The 24981-nt window shown below is 40.4% G+C and overlaps 1 protein-coding gene across 1 annotated transcript; it reads right to left on the bottom strand.

The window, feature by feature from the left end:
- Positions 1-11860: 11860 nt before the first annotated feature.
- Positions 11861-12325, bottom strand: LOC114323018 (uncharacterized). Its single transcript, XM_028270476.2, has one exon. The coding sequence runs from the start codon at positions 12323-12325 to the stop codon at positions 11861-11863; it is 465 nt and encodes a 154-aa protein (XP_028126277.2).
- Between the last annotated feature and the right edge of the window lie 12656 nt (positions 12326-24981).

Here is a 24981-nt window from a genome sequence, read left to right on the forward strand (position 1 = left end):
TAGATATATAAGCATGAAAAACAAACCAAACATGCTCAACACACACTCAAGCATAGGCCTCCTTAAGAGGTCAAAATATGCCCTTTTCAAGGACAACAAGGAGAGGGGGTGGCCCTCTCCTTCTTGGGACTTCAAAGCATCATCTTCACCACTGAAATCCCTCAAGATTTCAGTGGTGAAGAGACCTCAACACCAAAATCCCGGAGCTAGCACAAAATGGCTCAAAATGAGGCCTTTTGAGGCCTAAGGGTGGTCAACAACCCTCAAACAATGAAACACTCTTAATAAACAATAAAGAGGGCTGAAAAACATAACTTTTTTATGTTATACAATAATCACAAAAACAGCTCTAAGACTAGTAGAAAATCAATGCAAAAAAGGGGGAAAAAGGGACTAGTTTCTCACCCTTGTAGTCCTCTTCAACAATGGTGCTCCAATGGCCTCCTTGAGCTTGAATCCAACACCAAAGCTTCAAAACACACTCTTTAGAACCTCAGCTCCAAGAGGAAGGTGAAACACTAGGTGTTTGTGTGCAATAGTAAGGCACAAAACACCTAGTGAATAATGAGAGGGAGATAGAGATAGAAAGTGTATATCTAACCCTAACCCTAGAAAAACCAGAGCTCTCCTCTGTCTTCTCTCCTCAAAAATGTCTAAAGCCTCTTTTTTTTGCCTTAGAGAGAGCTTCTCTCTATATGCCTCTTGTAAAGCTTACAAGACAAGCTTTGCAAGAGGGAGATCCCTCCATACACGTGTATGGAGGGGAGCAAAAGCAATACAGCTGTCTAAAAATATCTGCAAAAGCAGATGAACAGCAATCGGCCGGCAAAAAATGCCATCTTGGCCAAAAAGAGTGCCGGTCGGCAACAAAGAGTGCCGACCGGCAACAAAGAGTGCCGGCCGGCAAACTATATTGCCGGTGGCAGCAAAAACCAACCGGTGGCATCTAGCCAATGCCGGTGGTGGGTGGGGATGGTCTACAAGCCCCACCCTGCCCTTCCAAGGCAAGATGCAAGTGTTTGGTGCAAAACCAGACACTAAACGGTCAAGTTCGGAGATCCTGAGGCAAGGCGCGCGAGCCGAGACCTCCGGGAACTCCAAACGAACACAAACATGGATAATCACCGAGTGTTCAAACGGTGACGTCCAAGTCTTGAGGACGGTCAAAAATGGGGTGTCTACAGAGAGATTTGATAAAAAAAATTGGTAATCATTTGGGATCCATAGTATTTTCCAATAATAAGAATCAATCAATTGTTTTTAAAATTATGTCTTTAGAAATGAAATTAAACATGTAAAATTAGAGGGATGTAATATCACTTTATTTAACTAGTCTATTTTCTTTTCTTTTTTTTCTTTTCATTAATGATCTACTCGACCAGCCTATTAATGATCTATCCAATCAACTTAACAATATAAGCAGTTTGAACTATTGAAATAACCTTGAAACAAACCCCCACGAGTCTCACAACAATTACCATTGTGTGATACTTACAGTAGCACCCCCGATTCCTCAAAATTTTGCCCATAATTAAAATGTGTAAATGAATTTATTTTGAATACAACTCATAAAGTACCAATTTTAAATCTACACTTCACATTTCAATTTCTTGGTAAAATTTTGATTAAATTTTTATAGTAACTAGAATTATTGGGAAATTTTTTTGAGAAATCCATTAAATTGTAGCGACGTGTATGGCATTAGGTCCGAGAATTGTTTTTTTTAGGGGTTGTTTGGCATCTTTGATATTAGTATATTTTTTATCTTTTTTAGTCACATCACCTCTTTATTTTTTTATACATTTTTTTTTGTAAAAAGTTAAAAATATACTTATCATTCTAAACAACCCCTTAGTTATAAAGAGATGATCAATAAAATTATTCACTGGGAAAGACAAATTTGTTTTGAAGAATAATATTTTTTAATTTTACCCACTGTTACCAAATCGTTAGTTGTCAATCACCGAAAAAGTTTCCAAAAGTGGCTAGTGGTGGCATCTGGCATCGGCTGGTGGTGGTGGTGATATGATCAAATAGATAGATTAGTTGGACAAACAAGTGACACTAGACATATATGTGAAATAATAGACAAATAAACAAATAGATTAAAGTAATATAACTGTTCAAATTGTTATTGTCGTTATGATCTCAAATATTTCAAATTGAATTTATGGCTTGATTGCCTGAATCATTGATACAAATATTATTCAGTACACAAATAAATAGTATAAATATATTTGTGACATGACCACTTTAATTATTCCACAAACATCAATAGATAGGAGAATAATTACATTTTAAAAAATATGATAGAAGGATGATACTATGTTTTTTTTTTTTTTTTTTTTTTTTGCTTTTTTCTAGAAACTGATTGGGAAGACCATTATTGTTAGGCTAATTTACCAGCCAGTCTCCCTTTCTAGCTTATTACCTATTAGGTCCTAACTTATATTTTTATGTACTATTAAGTCCTTAGTTGCCTATAATACCCTCATTGAATTTATTACTCATTAATTTTCTCAATTTTTATTAACTTCTCTTGATCATTTTCCCAGAACCATTCTTCTCTCTCTCTCTCTCTCTCTCTCTCTCTCCATATCTCTTTCTCTCTTTTTCTAGAAAACCACCATCATTGCCATGGCCATGGCCATCTACCCACCACCACCACACTCGTTCACCAACCATCTCTACCGTCACCGATCTATACTTCACTAGCTCCGATTCACTGCCACTGTTTACCAACCACCTTCACCATTGCCGATTTACACTATGCCATTACCAATCTATACTTCGTCCTAGATCTACATTGATGTAGTTGTTTCTATTGTGAAATCAACTTCAAACGACTACAAGCAACATTGATTCTCCAAATCTTGCCTTTCTCTCCCTCTGTAACGCCCTCAAAAAAATACATAAATCAATCATTTATAAGATACCAAAATCATAGAAGAGATATTATATTTCCATTCATCAGAGTATTTTCTACAAAGGTATTACATGTTAACAACAAAATTAAATGTCCTACGGGCTTACAACTTTCCAAGTCAACACTTGGTTACAACAAAAGAGGGTCATAAGCCCTTTTACCATTTAAGCCTTCGGCTTGGGAATAAAAACATGTAATTCAGAAAAGTAACAACAAAAGGAGGCCTGCAGCCTTTAAACTATCCAAGCTAGGTCCTTGGAGGCGGCATATCACTTGAACCTGAAAATGATGTCCCATATAGGGTGAGCCAAAGCCCAGTGGAGATACGCTAAACATAATATGAGAAATAACTAAAACATCAGCATTCAATAAATGTTGAACAGTTCGAAACTATCTCAACCCCTTTTCATAATCAATCAACATAGATTTCCATACATCCACTTACATTTACAACCGTGTTTTCAATTCATTCCCATTTCTTTATCTCGATCAAAATCAACAACATCGTACGTTATTTATCCAAACAATTCAACATGAGGCTACAACTCATATTATCAACACTTCTATCATCAACAATTTGTTTGGACAAATAGCGTACGATGTTGTTGATTTTGATCAAGCTAAAGAAATGGGAATGAATTGAAAACACGGTTGTAAATGTAAATGGATGTATGGAAATCTATGTTGATTGATTATGGAAAGGGGTTGAGATAGTTTCGAACTGTTAAACATTTATCGAATGCTAATGTTTTAGTTGTTTCTCATATTATGTTTAGCGTACCTCTACTAGGCTTTGGCTCACCCTATATGGGACATCATTTTCAGGTTCAGACGATATTCCGCCTCCAAGGACCTAGCTTGGATAGTTTAGAGGCTGCAGGTCTCCTTTTGTTGTTACTTTTCTGTATTACATGTTTTTATTCCCAAGTCGAGGGCTTGAATTGTAAAAGGGCTTCTGACCCTCTTTTGTTATAACCAAGTGTTGACTTGGAAAGTTATAAGCTCGTAGAACATTTACTTTTGTTGTCAACATGTAATACCTTTGTAGAATATGCTCTGATGAATGGAAATATAATGTCTCTTCTATGAATTTGGCATCTTATAAATGATTGATTTATTTATTTTTTTGAGGGCATTATAACTTGGTATCTGAGCGTACCCGGTTTGAATATTTTGGGTACGTGGGAAGTGGCTAGTGGCACAATGGGTTTGTCTCGCTTGTTAGAGACTTATGTATGATGGTATGTGTTTATTTGATAACATGCTTATGTGACTATACGGGCATGGGATTTAATTTCTAGGATGTTGATCAGGTCTATGGGTTTATAGGAGTCTTGTTGAAAAGGCACTTGATCACTGCCGTTTCTAATTGGAACTCTAGCAACGCCACGAGATGGTCATTATCCTGAAATAAAATTCGTAAGTGCTTATATGATTATGTAGTTATGTGGAGTGAATTACAGTTGTCCAACGTTTTAGAATGCGAGTGAAATAGCTTCAGCACATTTGTGAATGTGCTAATTCTTTTGTTACCTTTATTAGGATGTCAGGAAAAGGACGTGGTGGTAGGCGTGGTAGGCCTAGGAGGCAAGAGATGCCTATACCGGATGAAATTTCGGCACAGGAGGAAGGGATTAGTCAGGCAACTGTGGCCGAGCCAGTAGGACAGCAGGCCATGGACGCCTTAGCCCACGAGATGGCAGGAGCATTGAGGGAATCCATAGACATTCTCAGGGCTGAGAATCAAGTCCAGGCCCATGTAGCTAAGGCAGAGCCGTCCTTTCTAAAGAGGGAGTTCTTCCGGTTGAATCCGAATGAGTTTTTGGGGGATCCTAAAAAGCCACTGAAAGCTGATGAGTGGCTAGAGCAGATGACAAAGACATTTGAGATGCTAGGCATTGAAGAAGGAGGCTTGAGAGTGACCATGGCATCCTTCCAGTTGAAAGGAGATGCGGTCAGTGGTGGAAGTTTGTTCGGGGGCGTATTGGAGGGACTTTGGAGGCTTTCGTTGATGCCTTTCAGGAGAAGTTCTTGCCTCCTACTGTTAGGGAGAAGTTGAGAGACCAGTTCTGTCGGCTTAAGCAACTGAATACACCAGTGGCAGAGTTTGAGGCCACTTTTACTAGCTTATCGAGGTTTGCACCAGAGTTGGTAACGATCAAAAAGCGTAGATGCTTGGAGTTTGAGAAGAAATTGAGAACCAGACTCATGTTTCGAGTGGCTAGGTCCATGACTATGGAGTATGAGCGCCTTGTGTAGGCTGCAGCCCATCTTGAGACCATTATGCAGGCAAAAGATGAAAGGATGAGGGGCTCCACGAGGAGTCAGGAAGGCCAGGGCGACGGTAAGAGGCAGAGGGGTAATAACCCTCAGTAGTCCCAGGGAGCACATTCTAGATCTACCTTTCCAGTACCGAGTTCATGTTCTGGGAGAGGCGGTCAGGGAGACATCACTTGTTACAAATATGGTCAGCTAGGCCACAACTCTCCAGCTTGCCCGCAGAGGGGAGGAGGGTAGAGAGCAGCTTCTTCTTCGGCTCGTCCTTAGAGCCAGAGTCAGGGTAGAGGCCAGCCGCTTACTAGTTATCAGTGTGGGCAGGGCGGGCACCTGAAGAGGTTTTGCTCGCAGTTGAGTGGCACATCTGGTGCATCTGGTTCAAGGCAAACGCAAAGTTATCAGCCAGCGTAGTCAGTTCAGGCCTCGAGGGCTAATTAGGGAGCCTCTTCGGGTCAGTCTATGTAGCAGCCTTATGCTCCGAGAGATGAGCTGTGACGCCCCGATTCTACACTATTGGTTGTAGTCAAGGAAGAATCACGAATGAGTCCTGTGTTCAATAACCAAGTAAGATCCCAGTTCGCCGGAAGAGTCAAATTAGCCTCCCTTCTAAGTCGGGCTTTCTTAGGCAGCGCACTACCCCTTTGACAGATCTTAAAAGGCGTTGACACAAGGTCTCATAAGCAACGATAAGGTTTATACACATACGTAGAATATAATTACATGACAACCACGAATATCCTTAATTTCAAAGCTTGTTTCGCTACATTACATCCCAAGAAAATTTAAATCTTCACATGAGTCTTACAAAACATCAAAAGGAAATTTCTAACTTTACTAAGATAGCCAAAAGTCTTCGAAGGTTTCAGGCTCTTCGTCTCCAGCTATAAGTTGCTCTTCGTCACCTGGCATGATATGCCGTGAGCTTTGAATGCCCAGTAAACACACACACACCCCGTCTTTTTTCCAGTCCAATACACAATCTCAAATATAACAACAAGTAGTAAAGCATGATACTCAAAATAGATATACAAAGGGTTACAAGTTAGATGTTAGTAAACTAGAAATCCCCCAAAGAGATTTCATCCTCCCAACCACAAGAATCGGATTCGGATTATTCGGTATGCCCCCTCTTTTGTTGCTTTGTTGCAGAACTAACCTCGGATGCCTACCATAGGTTATATACCGCGTAGCGCCAACCGCAGGGCCTCAAAAGAGACAGTAATAATGGGCCTTGCCCAAATCCCTCCTCACACCAAACCACCTAGGGTCCGAATACAACCGCTCCGTTCAAGGGTTCTGAAAACCACTTGCACAAGACTTTAACTTCCAAGTAGGGAACGCATCCCAACAATCCACACATCACACATTATCATCATTACTCAAGTGATCGAAAACCCAATACCATCCCAATTAAGTTTCCCATTTAGCTAAATGTTTTAAAACGCGGTTAAACCAATCTTGACAAGATAATAATATCCACATAAGCATGCATCATTAAGATGACAGAGAATAAAAACATAACCATAATATATACAACATCATGCCAAGATATGATCATACGCTAATAAACATTTTTATGAACACAAGAGCATAAAACACCTATGCATACAAGATTTCCAGATTCAATATCACATAAGGACTAGAATAGAAGGGCTATTTTAGAATTTTTACCGGACTCGGCCTTCCTATGGTTCGTAGAGAATATAATCTAGTTTTCAGAACATATTTCGGAAAGGGGATAGCTTTTCTAGATTTTAAATTATTTAGAAAACACTCCAGTGCTGTCCAGATTCGTCGATCGTTACAAAAATTTGATTTTCTTGCAAACCGCTCACTGTTTTTCCATGAACCTAATTTTAGTTGAAAGATAACTCCTTAAGGAAGATTTTGACATAAAATAGAGGTCCAGAATAGTTTTATACATTTTTCTAGAATTTTTGAAAGTGGGCAGCAAAAACAGTTTCTAAGGTACACTACCCAAAACAAGAAGATTTATGTGAAAAGGAATCCACTAAGGTAAAATTTTCGTCTCTTTTATGATGAAAACATGCTAACTAACATATATCAATGACACATCTGAAAACAATATTTAGAACCCTTAAGAACATGTATTGAAAAAGGAAAATGAAAGAGAAGGTTGTGTTGTGGCTTACTTGCTAAGTTTTGAACAAGATGGCTCTTTTCTCCCTTCCTCTTCCTCTAGCCGAAAGTGTGTGTGTAAGTGTGATGCTTGTGTTTTCCATGTTAGGGAGTGGTGATATTTATAGGCAAATTTGGTGTAAAATGACATAGAAACCCACTAGTTGGAATTGAATGGACAAGCTAGGATTTACTTGGAGCTCAATGAATTAGGAGTGATTAGGGAGCTTAACCTTGGGATTAGGCAACACCTAGTTAATTCCTAGTTGAATAGGTTTTTTTTTTTGGGTTTCTAGAATACCATGATTATAAATCTTGAAAATAGGCTTCTCACTTCTCTCTAGGGTGGCCTGCCATTGGGAAGGGTAATGGGGCCATTTTTTTTTTCTTTTTTTTTTCAATCTAGGTACTAGGAGCACATTCCTCAATGTATATATATTTATATAGATCTCAATTAATTGATGGTACTTATAGTATAAGGTACATGTACTATTTTTTGGGAAATTTTGAATTTAAATAAGGAAGTGAGGGCTTGAAGTTAAATTCATGTATTGGAACCTTACTTATGTAGAATTTAATTAAATTAGGCTAAGGAACCTAATCCAGCTAGGATATTCTGGTTTTGATATAAAAATAATGCTAACCGACAAGATTCGAAATAATTCAAGTAACTAAGGGCTTTGAGAAAATAATTTAAACATTAGGGTTTTTAAGGAGAAAACATTTTTCAGGGGCTTCACAACCTATCCCCCATAAAACAATTTCATCCCCGAAATTCAACTACATACTGCCTTCGAAAAGTTCGGGTAGTTTGCCTTCACCTAATCCTGGCGTTCCCAAGTAGATTCCTCAATTCCCCGATGACGCCATAGCACTTTTACCAAGTGAACCATTTTGCCTCTAAGGTTCTTCTCTCAGCTATCCTGTATTGCTACCAATCCTTCTTTAAATGTAACATCTTTATCAAGACTGATTTCTTCCAATTTGAGGACGTGTGATGAGCCAGCGATGTATTTTCTCAACATAAATACGTGGAAGACGTCGTGTATCCCTACTAACTGCGGAGGTAGAGCTAGTCTATATGCTACTTCGCCCACTCTTTCCAATACCTCAAAAGGCCCAATATATCGTGTTGACACTTTCCCTTTTTCCCGAAACGTATGACTCCACGCCTAGATTACACCTTTAGGAACACGTGGCTGCCTACTTCAAACATCAATGGCCTTCTTCTCCTATCTGCATAATTCTTTTGATGGTTTTGAGCAGTCTTTAACCGTTGTCGGATCAATTTGACCTTCTCCATAGTTTCTAGAACAAGTTCGGGTCCTATCAGATTTGCATCACCCACTTCTGTCCAACAAATCGGCGATCTACAAGGTCGTCCATATAATGCTTCAAAGGGTGCCATACCGATGCTAGCTTGAAAGCTATTGTTATAGGCGAATTCAATTAGGGGTAGGTGTCATTCCCAACTTCCATGAAAATCCATTACGCAAGCTCTCAACATATCTTCGAGTGTTTGGATGGTGCGTTCAGATTGTCCATCTGTTTGCGGGTGAAAGGCGGTGCTAAAACACAACTCCATACCAAGAGCTTCCTGCAAGCTTCCCCAAAATCGAGAGGTGAACCGTGGATCACGATCTGACACAATAGACACCGGAATTCCATGTAACCGAATGATCTCCCCGATGTAAAGCCTACACATAGACTCTAAAGTGTTGGTCATCTTATAGGGTAAGAAATGTGCTAACTTGGTGAGGCGATCCACTATTACCCATATAGCATCGCGTCCTTTAAGTGACTTAGGCAACCCTGTCACAAAATCCATCGTCACAAGCTCCTACTTCCATTTGGCTATTGATAGAGGTTGAAACATTCCTCCTGGTTTCTGTTGTTCTGCCTTCACTTGTTGGCATGTCAGACATTTCGCTACAAATTTTGCCACTTCCTTCTTCATTCCATTCCACCAATACTACCTCTTCAAATCTTGGTACATTTTAGTCCCTCCTGGATGTATCGCAAATGCAGAAAGATGACATTCCTTAAGTACCTTTTCTCTAAGTAGCTCGTCACTTGGTACAAACAATCTACCTTGGTATCTTAAACTCCCATCGGGGTGAATTACCCAATTGAGCATGGGTTCTCCTGATTCTAGACGTCCCTTGATATAGGCTACCCCTTGATAGTGCTTTTGGGCCTCCATGATCTCATTCATCAACTTAGGCATCACCTTCTATGCACTAAGATATGCTTTTGTACCTTGAGATTCTATTTGGATCTTGAATTCATTAAGTGTCTTAACCATATCCCATTCTTGGACGGAAATTCTAGCCATCATCCCCGTGCTCTTGCAACTGAGAGCATCTGTTACTACATTGGCTTTACCGGGATGATATGAGAGAGTGAACTGGAAATCCTCAAGATACTCCATCCATCGTCTCTGTCTCAAGTTGAGGTCCTTCTGTGTAAATAGATACTTCAAACTCTTGTGATCTGTGAAAATCTCAAATTGTTCCCCATATAGGTAATGTCGCCATTGCTTTAGGGCAAAAACTACGACCGCTAACTCCAAGTCATGTGTTGGGTAGTTACGCTCATGAGGTTTCACCTGCCTGGATCCATACGCGACTACCTTTCCATTTGGATGAGCACACACCCTAACCCTTCTTTAGATGCATCCCAATACACAGTATACCCCACTTCTCGTTCTGGGATGGTCAAAATTGGCGCACCAGTTAACCTCTTCTTTAGCTCTTGGAAGGATTTTTCGCAAGCTTCGTCCCACTCATATTTTACTCCTTTTTGAGTCAAATGAGTCATTGGTTTAGCTAGTTTGGAGAAATCTTGGATGAACCTCCGGTAATAACCGGCCAATCCTAAGAAACTGCGGATTTCTGACACGGTCTTCGGTTGTCTCCAATCTAATACTGCCTCTACCTTGGTTGGATCCACCGCAATCCCATTCTCCAACACTACATGCCGTAAGAATTTTGCTTCATTCAACCAGAACTCACATTTGCTTGCCTTGGCATATAATCTGTTATCCCTAAGAACTTGAAGGACAGTCCTTAAATGTTGTTCATGCTCTTCTTCAGACCTTGAATATACCAAGATGTCATCAATGAACACTACTACAAACTGGTCGAGGTATGGTCTAAAGATCTTATTCATTAGGTTCATGAATACTGCCAGTGCATTGGTTAGTCCGAAGGACATTACTACAAACTCATAGTGGCCATATCTAGTACGAAAGGCAGTTTTTGGTATATCCTCCTCCTTGATTCATAGTTGATGGTAACCTGACCTGAGATCGATCTTTGAATAGCACCTTGAGCCTCTAAGTTTATCAAAAAGGTCATCAATCCTTGGGAGTGGGTACCGATTTTTAATCATGACGATAATCAATGCATAGCCTCAACGACCCATCCTTCTTTTTAGCAAACAACATGGGTGCTTCCCATGGTGAAGTACTTGGCCTAATGAATCCTCTCTCAAGCAATTCCTGTAGTTGTGTCTTTAATTCTTGTAGTTCTGCTGGTGCCATACGATACGGGGCCATGGATATTAGGGTAGTTCCAGGTTATAACTCGATGCTCAAGTCTACTTCCCGGGTTGGTGGCAAACCCGGTAACTCCGTAGGAAATACATCTGTATATTCACATACTATGAGCAGAAGTTCTAATTCTCCTTGGCCCTCCTCATTTAAAATCAGACTTGCTATCCTACCCGCAATCTGATCGCACCGCTGCGTCCTATGTTTTGTTGAAGCCATGGGGTCTTGTCTATCCCCCTTAAACTGTAAACGAGTTCCATCTTGCGTGTGAGCTACCACTTTCCTCTGATGACACTTGATCACTGCTCAGTGGGTAGACAACCAGTCCATGCCCAAAATGACATTGAAGTCCGACATTTCCATGACATGAAGGTCGCACGTTAAGTGTAGCTTCGACATTCCTATCTTACAGTCCTTACAGATCAATCCTATCTGAACGCATCCTCCTATAGGTGACATTACATTTAAGGCAGTTTCTAAAGGTTCACATGTAAGTTCTAATAACTTAGCACAAGCAGAGGATATAAAAGAATGTGATGCACCAGTATCAAATAAAACATGCACCCAAGAATTGTATAGCACTAAATTACCCTCAATTACAGACGGATCTACTTCTTCCTCTTGCAAGGAAAAGATTCTGCCAGTTGCCTTCTGGTTGCCACTGGTCTTGGCGTTCTGGGTTCCCCCACTCTTCTGGTGCTACTGCCTAGTCGATCCTGTCTTGTTCGTCCAAGGCTTCTACCCACCTAATGCCTGGGCATTTGCTCCGGAACCTCCTCCTTGGTACCCAGATGGAGGGAGTTGGGGGCATTCGCTCTTTTTGTGCCCTAATTGTTGGCAATGAAAGCACTAGATTTGTCCCGTCGGCCTTTGTTGATAGCCTCCTTTCTGGATCTGTTGTTGCGGTTGCTGTCGTGGTTGTGGTCTGGAGTAGGGCTTTGGGGTCATGTTTCCTTTTGGTTCCTCTAAGGTCCAATAGACGTCTGACTCCCCCTCCTCTTGTTCCAAGCCTTTCTAGCGTCGGTTACTTCCCTTTCAGACTCTAACACCGTTTCCAACACCTCGACATATAAGGGGAGTCGTTGTAGAAGAACTCTTCCCCTGATTGTAAGGTCCAACCCCCACTCGAACATCCTTGCTTTCTCCTCATCATTTGCTACATATCTAGTTGCGTAATGGGCTAACTCTTCAAATTTTGCAGCATACTGGGTCACGGTCATATTTCCTTGTTCCAGGTTTTGGAATTCCTTGACTCGTTCTCGACGAACCGTACTTGGGAAATATTTATTTTGGAACAGTTCGCTGAACTGGTTCCATGATAGGCTCGCCACGTCACGAGTATTCTTGATTAACTCCCACCAATGGTTAGCCTCCTCGTCAAGCTTGAATACTGCCAAAGTTGTTCTATCAGCGGCCTCGGTTATGCCCATGGTGTCTAGCATTTTCTCTATGTGCCGAAGCCAATTTTCAGCTACCTATGGGTCTGGTACACCTGTGAACTTTGGGGGCCTCTGCTTTCGAAACTCAGAAAAGAGTCGAGTCCTCTCATTCTGCCGATGGTTCCTTACTTGCCCTAATTCCTCCAAAATTTGATGTCTTAGATTATTGGAAATGTCAGCCCTTGTGGGGACAAATCTGTGTTGTTTTCTAGGGCAGTTTCGTGCGTTGTTGCTGGTTTCGGTATAGCCATTAGCTCGCGTGTCCACCATTCTGTTCATGGCACGTGGTCAGTTGGTTTCCAGTTTTAGATAATCTTACTACTTAGATTTGAAATGAAGGTTCAGTTTCCTTAGGGTGTACTAAAACAAGTAACAGTCAACAACATAGATCAACAAATCATTCATATCTTATAATAAGCATCATTACAAAAGGGCTCCTAAATCGGAGTTACATTCAAAGGGCATCTACGCATTACAAAGTTCAGGCTATCTTATTCAAAGGATCCCTATCAGCGGATCTTACAAAAGTCTAGTTTTACTATTCCTCGAACTAGTTCTCGTTTCTTGACCAATCAAAGTCTTCTTCTGGGTCTTCATCAGCGGAGTCAGTGGCTTGGTCCGAAGAGCGGGGGGTGTACATTGGTGAGGAGGAATTGTGTTTAGATGACACCTCTATAGGGTAGGCTGGGGTTGCTCCTCGCTGTTCTGGTGGCTGCTCCATATTCATTGGTTGATTGTTGCCTGGCCCCTGATAACAGGATGCGTAGCTTTCAGCTTGAGTTGGTGGTCGGTGGTATGCTATTATGGTCAAAGCTCAGTGTATCAAGGAATCCATCCTCTGATCATCTTGCTCCATTCGCACCGCCTTCTTCGCTGCCCGGCTCAAAACTTGTAGGCAGCACCGCACCAGAGACCTCTTCTGCTCCCTCGTTTAGCAGGAGCGCTCCGTTTCCACCTTACGTACCTCGGTTCTGATCATTTCCTCGGCAGCACTTGTACAGCGTCAACAGCTAAAGCAGGGGCTAACAGATATGGCCCTCCTTCCTTGCATACGGAAAGTACCCCACGAGTCGAGACTGACGTCGCGTCCTGGATAATCTCCTGCTGACATCCTAAGGTGGAAAAAGAGGTAAGGGCTTCTAGAGTCGCATATTGGGTTCCGCGGGTTAAGGGTTGAACCTAGGCTCTGATACCAAGTTGTGACGCCCCTATTCTACACTGTTGGTTGTAGTCAAGGAAGAATCACGAATGAGTCCTGTGGTCAATGACCAAGTAAGATCCCAGTTCGCCGGAAGAGTCAAATTAGCCTCCCTTCTAAGTCCGGCTTTCTTAGGCAGCGCACTACCCCTTTGACAGATCTTAAAAGGCGTTGACACAGGGTCTCATAAGCAACGATAGGGTTTATACACATACATAGAATATAATTACATAACAACCACGAATATCCGTAATTTTAAAGCTTGTTCCGCTACATTACATCCCAAGAAAATTTAAAACTTCACATGAGTCTTACAAAACATTAAAAGGAAATTTCTAACTTTACTAAGATAGCCAAAAGTCTTTGAAGGTTTCAGGCTCTTCGTCTCCAGCTATAAGTTCCTCTTCGTCACCTCGCACGATACGCCATGAGCTTTGAATGCCTAGTAAACACACACACACCCCGTCTTTTTTCCAGTCCAATACACAATCTTAAATATAACAAGTAGTAAAGCATGATACCCAAAATAGATATACAAAGGGTTACAAGTTAGATGTTAGTAAACTAGAAATCCCCTAAAGAGATTTCATCCTCCTAACCACAAGAATCGGATTCGGATTATTCGGTATGCCCCCTCTTTTGCCGCTTTGTTGCAGAACTAACCTCAGATGCCTACCATCGGTTATATACCGCGTAGCGCCAACCGCAGGGCCTCAAAAGAGACGGTAATAATGGGCCTTGCCCAAATCCCTCCTCACACCAAACCACCTAGGGTCCGAATACAACCGCTCTGTTCAAGGGTTTCGAAAACCACTTGGGCAAAACTTTAACTTCCAAGTAGGGAACGCATCCCAACAATCCACACATCACACATTATCATCATTACTCAAGTGATCGAAAACCCAATACCATCCCAATTAAGTTTCCCATTGAGTTAAATGTTTTAAAACAAGGTTATACCAATCTTAACAAGATAATAATATCCACATAAGCATGCATCATTAAGATGAAAGAGAATAAAAACATAACCATAATATGTACAACATCATGCCAAGATATGATTATACGCTAATAAACATTTTCATGAACACAAGAGCATAAAACACCTATGCGTACAAGATTTCCAGATTCGATATCACATAAGGACTAGAATAGAAGGGCTATTTTAGAAGTTTTACCGGACTCAGCCTTCCTATGGTTCGTAGAGAATCTAATCTAGTTTCCAGAACGTATTTCGGAAATGGGATAGTTTTTCTAGAATTTAAATTATTTAGAAAACACTCCAGCGCTGTCCAAATTCGTCGATCGTTACAAAAATTTGATTTCTTGCAAACCGCTCCATGTTTTTCCATGAAACTAATTTTAGTTGAAAGCTTCCTCCTTAAGGAAGATTTTGACATAAAATAGAGGTCCAGAATAATTTTATACATTTCTCTAGAATTTTTGAAAGTGGGCCGCAAAAACAGATTCTAAGGTACAATACCCAAAACAAGAAGATTTATGGGAAAAGAGATCCACTAAGGTAAAATTTTCGTCTCTTTTATGATGAAAACATGCTAACTAACATATATCAATGACAGATCTGAAAACAATATTTAGAACCCTTAAGAACATGTATTGAAAAAGGAAAATGAAAGAGAAGGTTTTGCTGTGGCTTACTTACTAAGTTTTGAACAAGATGGCTCTCTTCTCCCTTCCTCTTCCTCTAGCCGAAAGTGTGTGTGTGAGTGTGATGCTTGTGTTTGCCATTTTAGGGAGTGGTGATATTTATAGGCAAATTTGGTGTAAAATGACATAGAAACCCACTAGTTGGAATTGAATGGACAAGCTAGGATTTACTTGGAGTTCAATGAATTAGGAGTGATTAGGGAGCTTCACCTTGGGATTAGGCAACACCTAGTTAATTCCTAGTTGAATAGTTTTTTTTTTTTGGGTTTCTAGAATACCATGATTATAAATCTTGAAAATGGCTTCTCACTTCTCTCTAGGGTGGCCGGCCATTGGGAAGGGTGATGGGGCCATTTTTTTTTTCTTTTTTTTTTTTCAATCTTGGTACTAGGAGCACATTCCTCAATGTATATATATTTATATAGATCTCAATTAATTGATGGTACTTATAGTATAAGGTACACGTACTAGTTTGGGAAAATTTTGAATTTAAATAAGGAAGTGAGGGCTTGAAGTTAAATTCATGTATTGGAACCTTACTTATGTAGAATTTAATTAAATTAGGCTAAGGAACCTAATCCAGCTAGGATATTTCGGTTTTGATAAAAAAAAAATGCTAACCGACAAGATTCGAAATAATTCAAGTAACTAAGGGCTTTAAGAAAATAATTTAAACATTGGGGATTTTAAAGAGAAAACATTTTTCAAGGGCTTCACATGAGCAGGTAGATCAGAGGCCTACAGGGCGCGTGTATGCTGTTACTGCGCCAGATCTTGTATCGGCTCCATCTGTGGTGAGAGGTACCTTTTTGTTTTGCAACTCGGTTACTAATGTATTGATTAATGCGGGTGCATCCCATTCATTTATATCTTCTACTTTTGCATCTATTTTGGGATTGGAGTTGGCGCAGTTAGCATCTCCTATTTGTGTTGTGTCACCTATTGGGGTGAGTTGGCTTTGAAACAGGGGTGTCGGGGCTGTGATATAGAGGTCGCTGATCGTCGGCTTCCCTTTTCTTTTGTATTGATGGACATGTCGAGTTTTGATGTGATTTTGGGTATAGACTAGCTATCGTCCTACCGGGCTATTATAGACTATTACCGCCAGAGGGTTACTCTATGTATCTTAAGCGGGGATTGTTTTCATTTCTTTGGGGATCGGGTTGGTAGAGTCTTACCACCGGTGTAAGATCCGCGAGGGCGGAGTGAGCTTAGTTGTCTTCTCGCTAGCTGTATGAGTAGTGAGAGTGATGAGACCCTGACTGAGTTGCCAAGGGTGGTTTGTGAGTACTCGAATGTCTTTCTCGAGAATCTTGTTAGTTTAACACCCCATCGAGAGATTGAGTTCTCTATTGACTTAGTGCCTAGCACGGCACCAATTTCTATGGCACCATATCGTTTTGCCCCAGCCGAGTTGAGTGAGTTAAAGATTCAACTCAAAGAGTTGCTAGATAAGGGTTTTATTCGCCCTAGCACTTCGCCTTGGGGAGCACTAGCCCTCTTTGATAAAAAGAAAGATGGGGCTTTGAGACTATGTATTGATTACCGAAAACTGAACCGGGCTACGGTTAAAACAAGTACCTTATGCCTCGTATAGATGACATGTTTGATCAGTTGAAAGGATCCCGTTGTTTCTCTAAGATAGACTTGAGATCGAGTTACCATCAGTTGAGGGTCAAGGAGGAGGATATCCCGAAGACAACATTCCGTACGCGGTATGGCCACTATGAGTTTCTGGTGATGCCTTTTGGGCTCACCAATGCCCCGGCTGTATTTATGGACTTGATGAATCGGATCTTTCGGGAGTTTTTAGATCGCTTTGTAGTCGTCTTTGTGGACGACATTCTGATTTATTCACCTTTTGAGGAAGAGCACGAGGAACACTTGAGGGTGGTGCTTGAATTACTTAGAGCCCATAAGCTGTATGCTAAATTTGGGAACTGTGAGTTTTGGCTAAGAGAGGTTAAATTCTTAGGCCATGTGGTATTCGGGGAAAGGGTAACTGTTGATTCATCTAAGATAGAGGCAGTGCAGGATTGAGTACAGCCTAAGAGTGCCTTTGAGATCCGCAGTTTTCTGGGATTGGCCAGCTATTATCGTCGGTTCGTAAAAGATTTCTCCAAGCTAGCTTCGCCTTTGACTAGATTGACGCAAAAAGGGGTCAAATTTGTGTGGAGTGAGACTTGTGAAAAGTCATTCCAAGAACTTAAGGTTAGACTTACCACCGCTCCAGTATTGATTATTCCAGAGAGAGATTTGGGTTATACAGTGTTGTGATAACCTTGGTCCGTGTTATGCTAATTAATCTCGATTATGATTGTGATTATGTGTTTGATATGATTTTGAGTGCCATTTATATGAATATATGTGGTTTTGAATTTCTATATGTTCATCGTAGGAAAATCTGTTTGATTATCTACTTTAGAATTTAAATTGAAGGCCCTATCGGCCACAAAACCCGAAATTGATTACACCATTGTGATTAGCGTAATTTTTAGAGCCTATGGTGAAATTTAATTGAAAATTGATTTTGATCAGATTAATTAGATTAAACTGATGAAATGGTGCTCAATTAATTAGTGTTAATGAAGTGTGATTAAGAGAGCCTATAAATTGGCTTAGATACCCTTAGTTCCTCTCTTTGAACTCATTTGGCTGAAATCACACCTTAGAGAGAGAGAGAGAGAACCGAGTTTAGAGAGGGAGAAGGGCCAATCTTGAAGATCTTGCTATGGAGCTCAAAGAATTAGTTATAATTTGGAAGAATTGAAGCTCATAGGTGAGTATTTGAGCAAAGGTTTATGAATTAAGTTTGTAATATTGTAAATTCAAGGTTTGATGGTGGTCAAGAACATAAATTGAGATGAAATTGAAGAATTGGAAGCTTTTATGTACATGCATGCAAGGAATTGCTATGAATTTGCATATTTGAGCATGAATCATGTTAAACAATGAGAATTGAGCACCAAATCTCTCATGCATGCATAATCTACATGAGTTTCATGATTATAAGTGTCATTTGTACTAGAATTGGAGTCAAAATTGACATACATGTTTGATTAATGGAGATATGAAGATTATATAAAGTTTGAATGCATGGGTTTCAACCATACAAGAGAAATGTTGATTAATTTGAGAGTATGATTATGGATTCTAAATAATTGGCCTTATATTGCTTGTATCCTTATGCTATATATTGTTTTTCCAAGTTTTTTGAGCAAAAACATAAATGCTAGACCTTTTAATATCAAGGTAGCACTTGGAGAATGATTCTAGAAAACCCGGAAATTGGCATGTCCGCTCGAGCGGGGAAAGCGCCGCTCGAGCGTGAAATACTAGTTCCCAGAACTTTTGCAGACATGGATGTCCGCTCGAGCGGGGAGATTCACACTCGAGCGAGGAGCCATGTAGTGTGATTTTCAGCTCGAGCGCCCGAATTCAAGCTCAAGCGTGAAAATAAGGCAACCAGTATTTTTGCAGACCATGGGGGTTTGCTCGAGCAGCGAAATCGACGTTCGAGCGGGGAGCCCTGTTTTAGAAAATTTTTAAGGATTTTTTGTATTTCATTTTTCGTTCTCTTTCATTTCTAAGTACTCCTAGGCATATATTAAGCATTGTAAATGAGTTAAAAGAATTAAAAAGAAGCCTAAGAGGGATGTATGAATTAAGAACGGATTGAATCGTTTGTGACCCATTATGTTCATGAAATGTGTAGGGTCAAGCACGAGAGCAAATCCACCAGCAGATCACTGTGAGTAATATCTTAGTAAAGATATTTTCAAGTATGTTACTTTCTGAATGATACTTATATATAAGCTTCATGGATTTGTTGATTTGAAATATGAATGAGTATTCTATATGTCTAATTTTGTATAAGGTCGTTTGCCGTTTGCCATTGTATATTTGATATATCTGAATTGGGCCTAAGGCCGTTGGGTATGAATGATTGGGCCAAAGGCCGTTTGACATGAATGATCGGGCCAAAGGCCCATTTGACATGAACGATTAGGCCAAAGGCTGTTTGACATGAATAATGGGCCAAAGGCCGTTTGACATGAATAATTGGGCCAAAGGCCATTTGGCATGAATGATTGGGCCAAAGGTCGTTTGAATATGTCATTTGATATGTTTGAATACCGTGATGGGCCATGGGCTGTTTGAATGAAAAGGGATCATGATCATGAATATGAAATACGCATGGATATGAATATAAAGAGAATGGGCCCGAGGCCATTACGCCTGATATATTCGAATTGGGCTCGAGGCCGTTTGATATGTTTGAATTGGACCAAAGGTCGTTTTGAATAAAGAGTTGGTTGGACCAACGGTCGTTTCGTATAGATAGACCCGAGGTCGTATTGTTTTATATAAGAATTGGGCCTGAGGTCGTTTTGCATATGGATATGATGTGTTGGACCCAAGGTTGTTTTGCTTTGTTGAGATTTGTAAATCTGGTGTGAATGAGAATAGTGGTTCAAATGTGTACATTATAAGTATGACTCATTTATCAACAAACCTCATTCATTAACCTCTTTATTTTGATATTATTCACTAGGCGTTAGCTCACTCTTATCTATATGTATGTCGGTGAGCAAAGGGACATTCAACCCCAGTCTTAGTGGAATTTAAGAAAGGAACCCGAGTTTTGTGAAGTCAACCCAGGTGCCTCACGCAAGAGGCTTTGTTTGTGATCTTTAGTATTTCTTTTGCTATTTCTATTGGTCATGATAGACCATTTATGTGTATAAGTTTTTGGCATGGCTGACTATGCGTTTGAATGATCCTGGGTATACAAGATGTTAACTACGAGTATGTGGTGTGAGTTATTACTAAGTATATGTGAAATGTTTTGACATGCCATGTAAGCATAGCTCATTTGACAAAATTTTTATGTTTGCTTCCTTTTTGGCCCTTTCACTCTGTTGCTATACGCTTGTTTTGGTTTGAGGCCGTCGGTAATCTCATGATTACTGGCCAGTTATGACCTTAATCTATAGGGACGGGTTCGAGTCATGACAGAGTGGTATCAGAGCACAATTCAATGACTCACACACTTGTCCAAATGAGCCATAAGGTGTCTAGAAAGGACTTAAGATGCATCCATTGGATAAGTACATGCTCGTATACATTGAGAACGTGCGGTTACTTGAGATATGAATTGTTGCGTAAATGTGTACAACAAGTTTTGTTTTGTTATAATGCATGTACATGAACATGTGAATCGTGAATTGTTGCTTATATGTATCTGATTCTGCAAATGGGTGTCTATGTAGAATACGAATATGGTTTAAGTGTGTAATTATCTAGTAAGTGTTCTACACGCGATATCTAATAAGTATGCAATCATCTGTTTTACATGTGATTAATTGTGTTTTGACGATACATAAAATGAGAATATAACGATGTGCCTATGTGCGAATGTACCTATGTGTATCTGTGTTTATTTCTGTATTTGGCCTTCCTGCATTTGGCACAACTTTATACGAGTTTGCATAGATCATGGATAAAGTAAGGGCATACGAGTTAGCAGGCTCTTCCATAGCCCGACTTGATAGACTGGAAAGAATAGTACAAGAAATGACAGAGATCTTAAGACAACAACATCAGTTGCTGCTAGGACAAGAACCTTTGCCACCACCAGTGCAAGAGCACCAAGTGAATGAGTTAGAAGTCACAAAATACGTGTGGACGCGCCCCGGGGAGGCTTAATGCTTACCACAGTTCGGACTCATTATGTCACGGTTCTTAATCTGATCTTGCAAAGTGCAATGCAAAACTGATAAACCACCAAAGAGTCCAAATCCGGCAAATCGTTTTGGAAAACAGATTTTTAAGAAAGAAGTGCCAAACATAGACTGCTTTGCCAGATACAGAGTCACCACCTAAATATTTTATTTTTGGGGGTATTTAGGAAACCCTGACTCGTGCCTAAGGACATGTGTCCGTCATCACCAAAGTTGCCTCGGCTCGGGAACTTGGGTACGATTGGGAAGGTCATCTATGAGCACCCCCGCTCGCCTGATCCGAAGATCGCCTGTACTAAGCATGATATCGAGTTTTTGAAAACACATGCATTCTTACTCTGGTTAATTAGCTAATCTTTACTACATGATGTGCACAAAAAAACAAGTATAGACGAGATTGCCTAATTTGGAACAAAGTATCGCATATCCGTTTGTTTGGAAATGGTTTGAAGTTTTGCTACTCGCAAGTAGGCTAAAAAAACACGGATTTCAATGAATCGTTCCAATTCAAGCAATCCAACCTTCATCCACAGGCATTCAGGCAATTATATCATATAAAAAATTAGCCTCATGGCAAGCATGCTGTCATGTTAACATTCACATACATTCGAGATGCTAAAGCATAAACACTTACAGTGTACTCCAAGCCAAAACAAGGAACTAGTTAGTAATCATGCATGATCCTAGTTCATGTTGAGATGGCTAATGCAACACATACAAAATGCAACTAGAAATAGGCTCGGCTATTCTAAGATGGCATGTGAGATGCGACAATTTGATACACGTATTCAACTTGGAATTGAAATATGATGCAATTAGTATGATACGCCGAGCCCGATGCATGCAATACAGATGAATAGATGCAAACATGCATAGCATAAGGATGCTAAAATGAAATATGCCCTAAAACTAACCATCATAAGCAGGTGAGTAAAAGGGAGAAAGACGTGAGGTTGGAAGACATTCACACACTCATGCACGCTTATTACACAATTGTGCCCTCTCGATGGAGGGACCGAAAGAATAATACAAATTAACTAACTAACATGATAATTAATTATTATACAACACTTAACTAAATAAACAAATTAATTAAGCTACTAAAGCAGTGAAGCAGCCTCGGGAAGAGGAATGCATGCATGCTCGGTCGGCTCCGCTCGGAAACCCATCGCCATGCCACATGTTGCCTCTGTTTGCACTGCTCTGCACCTCTCAAAACTGCACAGGTCTCAAGGATGCTTCTGAACCACTCCCTGAGTGTTGTGGGAGGACACCGGCCTCAATATAGGACCATCGGCCAAGGGAAATTGGTAATCGACCACAAATGAGGCTCTCAGCCAAACATTGGTAGCTAGCCGACGCTGAAGATGGCCGACCGGCCATATCTTCCTGCAGAATGCTATTTTGCTGCAGCAAAGGACAAACAGAGCATGGCAATGCATTTACAAGACAATGTTTGCACGACCACCCTCCTTATCATGTTATGAACTCAAGGGAGTGTGGTTTTTAACCCTCGGACCACCAATGACACATTTCAATGCATGATGGCCAAAGGAGCCAAGTGTGCATTTTTAATATCAAATGACATGCACAAAAACACATAAGGGGCCCTAACCTCTATCATGATTGATTAAGAGGCAAGGGATGCAAACATACAAGCAAAACTAATGCAACATGAGCATGTTAAGTACAAAGCCGTACAAGGCTAATGGTAATAAGCATGCCAAATGCAATGCAACCTAGACAAGCATGCGAACATGCAACACATGTGACAACATTCAAGGGTAGGCAAGCATGTAAAAACATATGGGGCAAGTATATTTGGACCAATGTGATACATGCATGATGAACTTGACAAAGTAGCATAATCATGCAAGCATTACAATGTAATAGGCATGCAACAACAATACTAATGATAAGCATGTAACAATATGCAATGGGACTAGCATGTAATCATGCAAAGCAACTTAACAAAAAGCATGCCAAATGCAATATAACTCAAGCATGCAACAACATGCAATAGGCCAAGTATGCGATAACATGCAAGGTAAGTATGCAACAACATGCGGAGATGGTCTTAAACCAAAATGGGCAGCTCTCAAATAGGCCCAAATCAGTGGCCAAAATGCTAAGCAATGAGGGACAAAAGCATATACAAACATGCATGCTAATTGGCCTATCACCTAGGCATGAAGACACAACTCTTAAGCACACTTAAAAGAGTGAAAAGCATGCAAGTGTGACAACATTACACGCTCTGAAATGATGTTAGAAATGATGCCAAATCACACATATAATCATAATCATAGCATGCATAAGGCTTAAAACATAAAACTAGTAAAGGGACTCGAACCAAAGCTACACAAAACAAAGAGCATATGGCAAGTATAACCCAAAATAGTCCTAAATCATGCCAAAGTGAGCCTAAAACATGTATTGAATGAGACCAAAACATGCTAGAAAGGTGAGTACTAAACATGAAGCATGCAAGGCTACAAAAGGGGCGTTACACTACACCTATCGAAACCAAACATGGTATGATTTAAGCAACCACAATCAAAGTTGTGGCATGTTAAAATGAGCCCAAAAACTCACTTAGATGGCATCCCAAAGACCTAAGCATGGTGGCATACACAATGGACCATTCATGAGGCATGAAACACAAACCCTTTAAAACATTAAAGAAGTGACAAATGCAAGTATATGAGCATACTATATGGACTGAAATAACATAACAACTGATTCCAAATCACTAAAATGAGCCAAATAAAGCATGCTAGTGACTTGGACACTCAAAGCTAACAAGCTAAAACACATGGTGGCTATACAAAGCATGGCATGCATGGTCAAAACAACTCAAATCAGTGCTTAAGCATGTTACAACAAGACTAAAGGCTTTATGGAGTCGAGCCAAAATCATGCTAGAAACATGGCTTAAAGCATGATGCATGTTAAGGCAAATCATGGGATTACAAGACAAGTACATGAAACATGCATGGCATCTCTAAACCAACTTAACACAGTGCTATATCATGGCAAAACAAAGCCTAATATATACTGAAATGAAGCTAAAACAGGCTAAGCATACAAGCTATCAACATAAGTTACTTATGCAAGTTTCAAGATAACAAGGAGAGGGGATAACCCTCTCCTATTTAGGACACCAAACCACCTTTCCACCACTGAAAATCCTCTGGATTTCAATGGTAGAAAGGTCATGCAAAGCAAAGAATGAGGGCCAAAAGGGATGGCCTAAAACAAGGCCTAACAAGGCCTAAGAGGGGGGAAACAATCCCAAACCTCAAAATGACCTTAAACAATGATCTAAAGCACACAAAATCAAAACTTTTATCAGTTATAGTCGAAGCTTAAAACAATATGCAAGATAGGCTAAAAGCTTAAGCAAGAATGGGGTATTAAAAGCAAAAAGCTCACCCTTGAAGACCACCTTCAAGAACACAACTCCAGCAACTTTTTCAAGCTTAAACCAGTCTAAGAACTCTGAAATGCACGATTGGTGGTCCGAGAACCAAGGAGCATGTCCCTTTGACCCACTCACATGATAAAGGACATGATTGGTGCATATATTGCTTGAATTGTATTGCCATGCTCTGCCTTGCCCTCTGTTGCTGTCAATTGCAGGTTCTGCAGGAACTCTCTGCCGACCGGCAGTGCTAAGTGCCGACCGGCAATCCTCCCTCGGCCGATAGCTTCACTAATGGCCGGTGACCACATACCACTACCGGTGGCAATCCTACTCAGCCGATGATGTCTCCCAATGTCCAGGGAAGCAGTCCTGAGACTTTGGAAGTCTCCAGAGGAGCAAAGCAGGGAAAACAGAGGCAGATTGCGCATGGCAGTGCACTTCCGAGCAGGACCGAGCATGCATTGCATTGAGCTCTCTTCCCGAGGCGCTTTATCTGTTTTCCCTAGATTAGTTAATTTGCTTAGCTAATTAGATGGCCTGTAATATTTAATTAGCTTGTAGGTTAATTATTTGTAATATTTATTTGGTCCCTCCAAGCGAGGGCGAATCT

Source organism: Camellia sinensis, chromosome 1, assembly GCF_055761805.1.
Source record: "Camellia sinensis isolate YWXY chromosome 1, ASM5576180v1, whole genome shotgun sequence".
NCBI lineage: Eukaryota > Viridiplantae > Streptophyta > Magnoliopsida > Ericales > Theaceae > Camellia > Camellia sinensis.

What these genes read in the sequence shown, in the direction of transcription:
- LOC114323018 (XM_028270476.2), bottom strand. Translation starts at nt 12,325, where the DNA reads ATGGGCATAACCGAGGCCGCTGATAGAACAACTTTGGCAGTATTCAAG.